The 13734-nt window shown below is 38.3% G+C and overlaps 1 protein-coding gene across 1 annotated transcript in view; it reads left to right on the top strand.

Annotated features, from left to right (window-relative positions):
* The first annotated feature begins 12141 nt into the window (after positions 1–12141).
* The window catches only part of ltk (leukocyte receptor tyrosine kinase), a 63472-nt gene continuing 61879 nt past the window's right edge, over positions 12142–13734 (top strand). Inside the window, exon 1 of the mRNA XM_044375252.1 lies at positions 12142–12411. Coding sequence (XP_044231187.1) covers positions 12360–12411 — 52 coding nt within the window. The 5' untranslated portion in view covers positions 12142–12359. The remainder of the gene's footprint in view (positions 12412–13734) is intronic.

The raw sequence follows: 13734 nt of genomic DNA, 5'->3' as shown, positions 1-13734 counted from the left end.
AAAAAGGAAAAACTTGCTTAAATTGCTGCATTTAAGTTAAGAAATACTGAGAGAGGAAATGCCTGGTGGCTGTCAGAGGGATCATGCTCCTCTAATAAGAAAAAGACGATGTGTGGTCTTGATTTCTCAAAATGAAGACCCCCTGTTTTTGTATTTCTCTCTCAATCTCGTCCCCCATCACCCATCCTGCTGCCAACAAGCCAGACTGCGTTCATGGAAGGAGAAATGTCATGTAATGAGACCTGAGACAAAGCCTTAATTCTGCAGGCGATTCAAAGTAATGAGGTTCTTCTAATCGAATTACATGATTAGATTTGAGATCATCCTGAGAGATGGTATACGTAGTCAAACAAAGGTCAGGGGAACATGGTGAGAGAGACGACAGCTAGGTGCCTTAATGCTGGACTAGCTGCATGATGTTGGAGGGTTATCACGAAATGCTCTCAATGAAGGGAAAGGAACAAATCCCAGTGACCGCAGAAGACCTCAGCAGGACATCACAGTGTGTAAACAGAGCACTGAGGAGTGTTGGAGGAGGAACCATGGATGTATAAAGAAAACTGGATACAGCGTCAGAGGCAGGGCCCTGTTCATTCCTATGAAAGTTGCTCAGTGGCGCATGAAGCCAAAAAACTTCTCCCGCATTGCTTCTGCATCTGTTGGGCCCATAAAGCAAGCACACTAGTGACTTTTGCTGGCCAAGCTGGCTACTTCCAGTTTAGCCCTCCGGCTAACTTGAATGGGGATAAAACAATTCAATCGTGCAGCTCTTCTAGACTTTCCAAATGTGATCAGCCCGAACGGATCAAATTCTGATAGTGAGACGAGTCATTTTGCGGGGCTTGTTATGCTCAAAAAAATTATCTGCTGATTTACAGACGTCTCTTTCACAATGTAAGTCTATGGGAAAAAGTCTATTTGGGCCCAATATCATCACGTGACGTAATTACATGGCTTGGCCATTATGTCAAATTGGCTTCACAACCCGGCGCAGTTCCTGGGGGCTTGGGAGGAACCTACAGAGCACTCTGTGAAGAGTTCAGGACACTCCATAAGAACAGCCCGCCCTCAAAAGAAAAACAACAGTATAGGTCAAAAATTCAGCTGGCAAAAACGACCCATAGTTACGTTTGAGTGGCAGACACCGTCTCACGGCCATAGTTGTTACACGTTAATATAAGGTGACAAATTTCCATAATCAGAGGTGGCGGGCTGGGTGGCTGGCTGGCTAAATAGATAGATTGCAAAAAGTGGATTTATTTGCTAGAGACTGCTGTTCACTTCCTGTTTCCAACCGCAAGTGTCATGTTTCCAACTGCGAATCATACCATGTTTCAAGTGATCATTTTAACCCAAACCATGATCTTTCAGTCAATCAATAGTGATTTGTGATGGTTTTGGAAAGCACCAATAGAGGCGGCATATTAGAAAACGCTCCTACAGGTCATTCTGGAGTATATGGTGCAATTGACCTATGTGGTTGTTTAATTATGAGGATGTGTTGTGTAAGAATACTTTATAGGGTAGCGCAAAGAGACCCCAAAGAAACATTTCAGAGATTTGGAGTAAAGCTCCAAAACATCTTAAAGGGGACATATTATGCTTTTTGTGATTTTCTGTTGCAATGTCAGATATATATTACACATTGTCAAAGTTCCAAAACTTGAGGTTAACATTTGTAGAAATGCAACCTATAAGTTAAAAGCCCAGTTTTCAGCCTGCACTGAACACTTCATTTGTGACAGTTTTTTCTACTTTGCTGACGAGCTGACCCCATGCCCATAAATGGCTGTTTGTTGCTAAGGTTGTTCCATGTGTTGTTTGCAATGTCCACTTGCATACTTTGTGCAGATGTATTTGAGAAATTGACATTTTGAGTAAAGAACGTGACAAAAGTGGTGAAATCCTTCTACTATAGTTGGTTTCATGGTTTGTTTACGTAGCCTCTGGAGCCAGCGGAAGTCTGCCGAGGGGCAGCTTCCAAGAACTGGCTAACCAGAAAGAGACAGGAGCAAAAACTGCCCGTTTTAGACAGAGTCTGAACTGAGGGCCCGAATAAAGGGACAGTATAAGATAAATAAGGAGTTATTTGAACTGTAAATCATGCAAATGTATTTCAGTGGAGCCCCAGAATATAAATATAGACCTGGAAATGTGCATTATATGTCCCCTTTAAACTTGCAATAACAGATTGTTTTTTGGCTTCTTGTGAGCAGCAGAGACAAGCTGCGAAAACAACTCTAACATATGGTGAACTTGTTAGCAAACAGCTGCTTATTTATGTGTCCAACACATACAGAGCAAAATTAACATTCATTTGGTGTCTTTAAACATATTGTATAACATATGGAAGCTGTATCTGCTGATCTTAATTTGTGTTAGCCTAGTAGGATAATTAGGCAGCACAATAATTATCTCTTTTACACACTGACTGGATACAGATGAAAATCCAGTCTCTGATACCACCCACTTCATTCCTGAACTGAGCTCCACATCTTATTGCTGGAGTTGGTGAATATTTTCACTTGTAGTATCTATGTCTATACATCAGCATTTACTGAATAATTACATTTTTCTATACATTATCACTTCCATTAAAACACATTGGAACCATATTGTCTGATCAAAAGTTTTTGGTTGATAAAACCAACTGAAACATATTGTGATCTAAATAAAACCGTACATACTGCACATACATTGGAAATAGAGAAATGTGATGATCCTACACCACCCGCCTGTCTCATTTTTCAGCTGGAAATACATCAAATCAAGGAAAATCTTTCTCCATTGTGCATTCTCCATTGCTATATCTCCTCCTGGTCCATTTTAAAACATGTGGTGTCATTAACATCAAGTTGTAAAAGAAAAAGGATAACAACCGGCTTTTCTTTTTCTCTGCCTGGAAGAAAAGAAAAGCCTGATGGTGTTTTTATTCACACCAGCATCTTGTATAATTGTAACTTGAGCATAGTTTACTCTGCGGGGTTGAAGCTTTAGTGACAGCAGTATGTCGCTCCCCTCACCAAAAATAGCAGTGAAATTATCATTTTTTGGCATAAGTGGAGAAAAGAAAACATTGAGTTTGATCTTAACTGATTTTGTGTTTAGAGTCTGATGTTTTTGGAGTTTCAACTGAATTATGTTATGTCTTCCAGAGCCCTCTTCCATCAAGGCAGATAAAGGAAAATACTTTTTATTTTTATAAGTCTCAGTAATTTAAGTGAGAGATCTGTTCCATTACTGTGGTTTATAGGATTCCCTGCTCAGTAACCAAGGTAACTCATACCGCTGAACTAACCTGCTCTGTAGCGGGCTAACTGTCTAGCTTAATTTAGCTGTGTGTCAAACAATTTCCAACAGGTGGAAACAAGATCCCAGAAGACAGTTCTGTCAAGTGTCTTTTCACGTTCATATCACTTTTGTCATGTCTGTGTTTGGAAACACAAGTTCAGACCTTTTTCTCACAATGTGACCAAGCATGAATTTATGTGTTTACTTTAGTTCCAAATAATGCATTAATAAAAATAAACAAAGAAAAACATGTCTTACTGCTTTCTCTGTCTTAAAAAGCCAATAGGTTAACTGACATAGGCCTAGGCTATACAAGTGGTGCATTTAAAGACTTGTTACAACCAACTATGGCATGTCCATTCCTCAACAACCTTGTGGATGAAGGCCCCAAGGGTCTTCAGAGACAGTTTGCCTATGTAGTCTACTGGAACCACACATAAGGAAGCAGACTCAGTGTAGCCAAGCCTTGACCACTGTTCAGTCTGTCTGCATAACTCTGTGTGTCTTTGCATGTGGGGCATTCTTGTACAGTGTTGGTGATGAAGAAGATCTTGCGAAGGCAACTGTGTGCCGGGAAATAAGAAGGGTATACCTTGCTCTAAAGCAGTACCTGAATATTTTCATCACTTTTCCTGGTCATCTTGAAACACAAAGAATCAAGGAGGCCTTTTATTCAGTTGCAGGTATGTGACTTAAAATGTTAAGTAGGCGACAGGTTGACAATCCTCTCCTTCAGGCTTCGCCAATGTTATAGACACAATAGACTGTTCCCATGTGTGTATCCAGGCCCCATCTGGACCTGGAAATCTTTCCATAGCATAAATGTACATGTATGTACTGGGAGCAGCTGTCCATACACTGTCAGGCAGAATAATAATAATTGGATTTGGATGAAATGTGCACATCTGTGATAATAGATCAAATTAGATGTCAACACTTCTTTGGCTTTAAATCCTGTTACCCTGGCAGTTGTTCACAGAAATGTCCATTTCAATGTCATCTTTACACAAAGAAGCAACTGTACTGTACAGAGATAGTGATTCACTTTATCTTATCAGCACAGATCAACGAATAAAAACAAAACAAAACAAACAAATCACTAGAACTCGTCAGCACTAACATGTAGCTGCAGAGGGCCTACGCAAAACCAGATTTGAAATCTTACACAATATTTTACATTTTCAAAGACACCACTGTATCCACCCTTCTTAGTCATGCTGAGCAATTTTTAATAAATGCTCTGCCAAGCAAAGTGTTCCACGTCATTAAAGGTCACTCTCTATGCTGTCAGATGATCTGCGATGGAAGTTGCCTGATTCGCCTATTTTATTTGAAAGTTTAGCATTTATAATTTAAGAAAAAAGTGCCAAAGTTGTTTTGAAGTTATTCTGAAGACCTTCAGCTGTGTTTATATTTATACTTGCATCTTTCTCCACTTTCTTTATCTCTCGATGTCCAGTTTCTGACTTTCAATGCCAATAAGCAGATGATGCTTGTAAATCGAACTGACATCCTGTGAAAGAGAAAATGTGTCAAAGAGTAGCTGATTATATAGTTGGTAATAGCAACATGAATAATTACTTACTTCATTCCTTGCTGAAGTACTTGTTTCTTCCGGTCAAGACCTGCAGCAAGGTGTATGGTTTTACATAATTTGAAGAATGCAGACACATCCAAAACATTTCACATTTGGTCTCTTCTCTGACATTTCTATGACTGCAGAAATAGTTTCCTCATCAAGGGCTCTAGACATGCTGGCGTCATCTCCCTGCAAATAGAAAAACACTGCAGTTGTTAAAGCAAAAGAAGAAAGAATTGCATAAAATGCACATTGTTTTTATTGTTAAAAATAAGGACTACTCACACATGGTAAGCCTTGGGCATCTTGAGTTGGGGGATCTAGCAGGCAAATAGTGTCTCCACTCAGTGAATGATATAGGCCAACAGATCTTGCTGCTGCTCAGGACCAAAGACTTTTGTTAGCACTTAATCTTCAATATCATCTGCATAACAAATACTTCTTTTTGCTTCATTCACTTGTCTCTCCTGATTGAAATACATTTCACATGTCATTATAGGCTACTTACCACTCAGGAAAATGTTTTTATACTTCATTTTCACTCGTTGTGACATTCTTTTTTGGCTTTTGAGATGGTTCCTGTTGAGATGTAACAGAAGAATGAATAGAGGCCAAGGGTCACTATCAGATATTCTTCAAACACCTCACTGAATTAGGCTAATTAACAGTAAATGTATTGTAGTTATGTCAGTTCTTCTAAGTTAGCTGACACCACAATTTTAAACATACATCTGATATTATCAAGCTTACTGATAATATAGCCAGTATCTTCTTTTCAACAATCGCCTGCTCTGGGCTGCTTATGTACTCTGTGCGTGCGTACAATGCAAAATTGTTCAAGCCTGGTTTCAGTTAACATCGACAAGACACGGTTAAATTGTGTTGATGGAACAGCTTGAGCCCTAAAGTGAAAGTCGACGTTAATGCAAACCGGGCTTTTTCAATTAAGCGCAGATTTCATCAGCAGCGTTGATGGAATACTCCACTGGACTGCTGCAGAAACCACCTTACTGGAAAAAAATTGTGAAGCCATTTTCTTGTATTACAGTAGATTATCCTGAGCACAGGTTGGAGGCTGCGTATAGAAAGCTCTCAGCCTCGTTAGAATCCACTCCGGAAAGAAAACCATACTGTGTAGCTGTAGCAGCATGAGTCAAGCGGTGTTTATTTTGGATGTAAATCTTAAGAAAAAAAGGATGTGGAGACACTGGATGCTGAATAGCAGCTGTATAATTTGAACACAGGGAATTCTCCTTTACAACAGCAGATGTAGCGAGGAGCAATTTGAGGTGATTCATTGGAGACTTTGGTGGAGTGCTACATGAAACTGACACAATCAGTGGTTTACAGTGATTGAGGTCTGTAGAAACCACTGTGGCCAAATCCCCCTGTGGAAACACTTTTACTCTCTACTCTTTTTTTCTGACAGAATAATGATGGCAAAAGGATCCCACAGAGTACATGAGGGACATTTTGCAATTGGGTCGCCTTTGACAGGACAATAACTGAAAACGCAAGAGGTCAGCTCTGCAGCTTTAGAGATGGCAGAATGTGGTGGAAAGAGGATACTCAGAAGTTGAGCCTATGGAGACACTTGCTGAATTTTCTTGTCAGACCTGCTGCCAACCTTGGAAGACTTGATGTATATATTTCAAATGTGGTGACGACATGACAACTGAGAAGGAATAATCTCCCACTACATCTTCATGTTTGGCAGTTTGCTTAGTGCCAAGATGATTAGAGTTAAGGAGGAACTCAGAGGATTTGGTGGTCAGCTAGAGATGTGGTTTGTTTGTTGAAGGTTCAACTGCATTTTTTTTTTTTTTTGTCTGAATCTGATGAGACATTAGATAGTGGAGAATTTCTTGCCCTCAGCCATAAATTAAATTTAAGAAAAATATATCTTATTATAAATGATCTATCATTACAACCTGAAATATAAATTGGACAATATTCCAGGAAATCTGGATTCCTTTCTATTCATTTTTGGAGAGACAGTGATCAGGCCCTGGTGGGTTTTTGTTTGTTTGTTGTTGCTTTTGTTTTGCAGCGTTATGTTATTTGGGTAGGGGACATTATTGTGGTTTAAGTATTTTTTTAAATATTATTTTTGTGTTTATAAAGTAAAAAATGCATTAAAAGATATAGGATTAATATAGTTTAAGTTTTTATTACTGTCATTATTATGTGGGTAAGCACTTTCGGACTTAAATTCACATTTATGAATGAAAGAATGTTTTGTCACTAAAGACACATTTTGACGTTTTTTATTATTAAATGAAATTAAATTCAGTTCACTGTGTTTCACCAAGATTTAAATCCCCTCAATATCAATACTGATTTCCAGGAAGTCTTGCATACAAACCGTGTGTTAAAAACACACAAGCAAACAAATAAAACAGTGACAGTCTGCAGAGAGTCCAAATTGCAGTTAATAGTTTCATTTATATCTAAGCCTGAAGACTATTTTGTTCCCTCGTAAAAGTGTCAAGTTGATTGATAGATATTCATTAAAGTATGTTTAATGTTGTTTAAAGATTGTATCTTATTGACATAATATTGTGCAGGGAGATGACATTCAAACTGTTGAAAAGGACACATTGTTAAACAAAATGTAAATACATAGTTAGAAAGTGGCCAATTTCTTCCTCTGTCTTTGCAGCAGCTGACACCTCTCGGTTCAACCCTCTCACATCGGCCTTCGAGGGTGAAAAGAAATCAATCCTTTGCAGTGCTGCGTATGTTAAGAGGATTAGAAAAAGGATATTTCTTGTTGGAAACATCTCAGACCAATTTATTCAAAGCAGCAGGAAGCTGGCGTTTATCAGTAAAATGCCAAACAACTTCTGATTTGTGACTTTGTAGTAATTTTTGTTCTTTGTGCATATTACATGTGTCATAGTGTTGGTTCAGGCAGAGCACTGACGTCATTGTCTTCAGTGCTCTGTTGCTCATTGGCATCAGCTGTTACATTCATGCTACTCAATCATCATCTCATTCACAGCTGACTAGAAACATACAATCATATTCATGCGTCTGTACGGTTTGGCCATTGTAACCTGTTCTCACTACTGGCACATCCCAAATCTGTACTACATATTAATTCTATACAGCATGTACTACATACTGACTGTACATACAGCAGTATACTGTTTTAGTAGTTAGAACTTTGTTCTTTGTAAGATTTATTGCTGGTTTTTTTTTTTGTTTGTTTGTCTATTTTCCAAGACTGGTCTGGAGCTGTCACACCACTATTTACAATTTGCTGATGTTTTTCAGCTGTGAGCAGCTCCTTCATTTCCTTTGTGCATTGCACTGTGGGGGAATAGAGTCAATTGAAAGCATTATTACAAAAAAGCATACATTTATACAAAATGCCATATTAATATGCATTCTGTCTGGTTTACATATATTTAAGGACCCCCCCCCCCCCCCCCCCATCTGTGTTGTGAGAATGATTTGTGACTTTTCAGAGAAGGAGAGGATTTAAACTTTTGATATTAACAATATTTGCCTATTCTGCAGTTTTCAATGAGGGAAAAGGAGGAGATGTAATTTTAAGAATTTTCGACGAGATAATTGATCTTCTTTGTGGAAAAAAACTTAGACATAAATCATTAGTCAAGTATTTTTTATGTCTTAAAACAAATCTTTAATTTTGTCACTTTCCCGATGTGACCACACTACGAATGAAAACCTGCTTATAATTAATATGTTGTATGGATTTGGGACACACTGTGCTGTTACACTCATGCATTGCCTTTGGCTGCTGCAGCTCCCTCCTTATATTTTTGGCACTGTTGTTTCAAATAAAATTGAATATTCATGTATGTGTTTATTGAGCAGAGATTTGTTTTCCCAACAGAATCCTTGTTGCTGCTCAGATTATTTGAGAGCTTCCTCAAACAGCAAAGCTAACTGTGTAACTATAAATGATTGACTTCTTGACATAAGTATCTCCAGCTGACATACTGAGGTATATCAAGAAACCGCAATGGCGGGTATCTGATAAGGTGCATTTTAACATGATGTTCATTAGAAGTGTTTCTCACATTCAAACCATCCAAATGATCCTGTAGCAGAGTCTGAATCCAGGTGAGGATAGCTAGAAGGACAACTTGGACATCAGAGGTATCTGCCTTTTTCTTTATCAAAGACTGATGAGAAGCAACGTCTGTGGCTGCTGCTGCACAGTCTGGTGCCACTGATTCTGGGCAAAGTACTGAATTATTAAAAAATCATTTCAAATCATATTTTGCTGTATTGGACAATTTACAGAGAACAAGGAAAGGCAAGCTGAGAGTGTGAAACACAAACAACAAAGACTTGTCACTTTCAAACTGTGTGTCCTGGTACAAACATTACTTGACTGAGTCAGCAGGATGCCATCTGACTTCTTTATATTATCTTTACATAGAATGTCTTAAAAGCATTTTAATGAACAGAGCACATGGCGTCCTTATGGGTACTCTTCCTTCTGCACATTTCTTGTGCTTATCATTCCATGTGGATGCTGTATTGGTGACAAATTCTTATTTGTTATTCAGCGGCACGTTCATGCACTGTAGGTGAGTAAAGAGGAGTATTTGAAGAACTCTTTAGAACCCGTGGTCTCTTCCTACAGTGTTTTCCATTCAAAGATACATCTCCTGTGAGCTCTTGAAGCCTCTGAAAGGATGACCCTTCAAAATCAGGAATATGTCCTGGTGCCTTTCTAACTGCAGTGACAACAGCGGCATTTTTCATCCTTAAAAGAAGAAGCTATTATTCTCCTCCACATCTTCTATGTTCCTCGATCCTGAAGCGATTTTCCTCCCACTCCAGAGCCACCCAGTCACTCTGCAAATCTGCAGTGTGATGTGCTCTGAAGGGAAATCCATTTTCCTCAAAATGTCTTTGATTGACAGGTTCACGGATGAACATAAAGGTTGTCTCCAGAGGGCTGATGAACAAAGCCAAGTATGACTGAAGTGCCAGCATCCGTTTGAAGAAGACAGAAGGACTTCCACATAAAGCAGTTGTTGCATTAAGAGAAAAAGAAAAAGAAAAACAGAGGGGCACTATAGTGCAGAAAGAAATATGTATTAAAATAGGATGTTTAGTGAGTCAGAAACAATTATCATTTGGCTTTTGCATATTTGTCCATTTTCTTCCTCAACTATTGTCATTCCACCTTTATACTATACACAGTAAGAGCAAAATTTATATTCTTTTTGTGTGTCCTAACATTGGCTGTGGGTTTCCATTTTTTCAGAAAATACATCACGTCAAGCTTCAGTACTGAATGTATTATTTGATCTCTGTAAAAACATAAAAAGTCAGAAAAAGTCGATGTGGCAACATTTCAAATTCTGCTTGATGTGCATCCATACATTTACTCATTAAAAAAACATTTCTTCATGCTGTCTTATAACATACAAACACTGCAGTATATTTAGACATTATTACATAAACATTAAAATTTACGTTACAAAATGTAAGGTGTAAGTTGTGATTATATTATAGACTATACAAGACTCTGAAATACACCTGAATTATGCAAACTGAGCTTAAATATTATGTTTGTGAACCACATAATCCACACAGTTTTGCATGTTCACCAGTGGTTATTCGTGCCACATCTTCACTTCTGTATTAATGTAAAACACCAGTTGTCATTAGTGCAGGACTGTAGTATTTTGATCTTTGTTCATCAAAGTTGGAAAACCTCTTCAAAACAGAGGTCATGTGTGTATATGTGAGTTTAAACAGTAACTGTAATTAGAAACACATGGCAGCACCTAAAAGGTGAAAAAAACATGGTTGAATGTTTGGAGTACAGAAAGTAACTAAACTAAACTTTTTTACTTCTAAGTAAAGAACATTTAATGCAATTTTCAGGTATTTTCATTTTATACTTCTTTATACTTTTCAGAGGGAAATATTGTACTTTTTACTGTCTTGACTACTTTTGCTCCACATCTGTTGTTACTTTGCAGATTAGGACAAAATGATCAGTTTATAACATCTGATGCATTATTACACAACAAACTACAGTGTAAGGAAATGACTGTACAGCTCCAAGAAATTACTATTTATTTAACAATTAATAAATCTTTTGATGTATTACATATTTTAAAAAGTGAACAGCCCAACAGTCCAAACCCCAAAGACATTCAGTTTACAGGGATGTAAAACTGAGAAAAGCAGCAAATCCTCACATCAGAGAAGCAATAACAAACGTAAAAAATTGTTGTCCGTTATTTTCTGTTAAGAAACAATGAGAAGAGCTCCTGCATGCTGTCTCTCTTACTGCTGGAATATTTATTTATTTCACAACTTTTTGGTCTGTCCGACCTTCATCAGGTGAAGCATCACAAAACTTCCATACATAACACCAGTACATCTTACAATATTATCATACATAAAACATGACATCATAGCAAACATCCGTATTACCCCAAACTGTTCAATGGTCAAGTAATAGAAAATTACAAGTTTTTAAGTATTGTTTTTTAATTAAGAAAATAGCAATAATCTTTGTTTTTGTTAGTAACAATGTGTATCATACTGTAATTGCTTAAACTCTAAGAATTTCCTTCACCTTGACCAACTGAAACATAAAAATGTTGATAATGATGATACCCCCATTGAGCTTTTTAAACAATTCACAGTTCAGTGGTTTTATTTGTCACATGTTCATACAATCTGTCCAGTGAAATTCAAGGTTTCTTTTGATACTTAAAGTACATTTTACTAACACTTCTGTACTTTTACTCAAGTAAAATGTTTAATGCAGGACTTGTAACAGTGTATTTTTACACAGTGTTACTGCAACTTTTACGTCTTCCACCACTGTGAAAATAACATTCTTTGGTCTCTCTGCTTTTGTGATTTTGGCTTCATTTTGTGCGACAAGCTGGTGTCACCACCAACACCCTTCATCAGCACACACACACACACACACACACACACACACACACACATACATGCATAGGATATACTATTCATATAATGTTCATATTATTGTTCTTGTGAACTGTCCAAATATTTGGACAAATTGCATTTTGATGCTTTGGCAACATTGTTCTGGAAACCTTCATGCCAATAAAGCCCCTTTGGATTGAAGTGAGAGAGAGAGAGAGAGAGAGAGAGTGAGACACACACACAGAGAGAGAGAGAGAGAGAGAGAGAGAGAGAGAGAGAGAGAGAGAGAGAGAGAGAGAGAGAGAGAGAGAGAGAGAATGTGTGTGTCTGTCGTCACTAAGAGCTGCAGCAGCAGCAGCAGCAGCATCAGCAGCGTCACCGGAATGAGTAGCAGTGCGCAACTTGGAGAAACAACTACAGTGTCCGGAGGGGCGAGCGAGTGTCCGTTAACCGTGTTTCACGAGCCTGTTTGTGACGGTCTGTTGAACGTATAAATGAGGACGTAAAGGTGCAAAGAAAAACAACAACAACAACAACAACAACAACAAAAAACCTGCACGGACTTCTGCTGAAAAAGGGAGCCATGGATTATATAAAAAACCACACCACTTTTCTCTCCATCGTCATTTTGATAAGTAAGTAATTTTTTTTAAAGTAAGATGAAATATTTAAATCTCTGCAACTTTTCCTTTCTCAACCCCTCATCACTTTTTTTCTCTTTAAATTGCTGAATTAATCAATTTGCTAACAATGTGTCCAATTAATTGGCTGCTGCTGCTGCTGTTCTGCAGGGCTCTGTATTTTCATCGTGTTTAAAAGAATCACCAGTTGACTGTTTGGTCCAGAATTTAGTCTGAGCCTGTTGCAGGTTTTGATTTCAGAGCCTGTGAATGTGTAGCAACTCTCTAATTGCCATGCACACGTACAGTACATCCAAAGGTGTTTTCACATCCATCGTGAGAAACGGCATGAGGCGAGGTGTCATATTCTCTTGAAGCACAGTTTGATTTACATTCATTTACACTGCAGCACGACCACAAGACTTGGCAAGAAATGGGCTCTGCAACTAATCTCAGAACAGCTCATTTGCAGAATATTGGACCTTTAGTTTTAATTAGATTAAAATACAGAGAAAATGATGAGATATTCCTCTTTAAAAAATCAGAATATGGTGCTAATGAATGTACTTTTGTTAACTTTTGTGTGTTTTGTAGTAGCATAACTAAAAAGACTAAAAACAAATGTACACAGTGATCAGAATAGTTCACAGTGTCAGTTTCTGTTCACCTTTTCTTTTTGTATCTAATCCAAATGACATTGTATACTGGAGAGAAATAATGTTTATTCGTGCTCCTTGCTCACCAGATTTAATCAGGCTTAATGTCATATGAATGGAGTGAGTGTTTGCGTCCAGCAGAGGCATGTCATGTGGGCACAGAAATTATGATGAGCTCACTTCTATCACTGTGACTTCATCTGGCTTTAAATGTTCCCATGGAGCACTTTAGTTAACCTTTTACATGTAAGTGCGAGATTTGATCGCCAACTGATTCTTCATGCTTGTTTTCTGAGAAATTGTCAGCAGCTCTGCACATAGAGTTTGCGCTGTTATTACACTATATGTGCTCAGCCAATCAGGATGAGCCTTATGGTATCCATTGCTCCTTATCCACTTCTCTTCAGCAACACCTTCTTTTACAAATGAGAGACACAGGAAGCCTCCCCTCAGCTTTAGTAGCCACGCTGGCTAGACTAGTGTAAGTGCCTCTGTATTTGCTCACTGCAGTCAATCCAGTGACAGGAGAGAGCCCGGGGTGAGCCCTGCCAAAACTCACAGCATTATGTCAGATCCTCCTCCATCTTCTACCCTGAGTCGTACCCAGCATGCAGCCCAGTTTACCAAGCGGGTGAGAGAGAGTTCTCTCGTAGCAGCATGCAGACTAGGCTACTTGGCTGGA

The sequence above is a fragment of the Thunnus albacares genome, chromosome 15 (genome assembly GCF_914725855.1).
Source record: "Thunnus albacares chromosome 15, fThuAlb1.1, whole genome shotgun sequence".
NCBI lineage: Eukaryota > Metazoa > Chordata > Actinopteri > Scombriformes > Scombridae > Thunnus > Thunnus albacares.
Note: the sequence above shows the minus strand (reverse complement) of the source record. Positions and strands in the feature narration are given on the sequence as shown.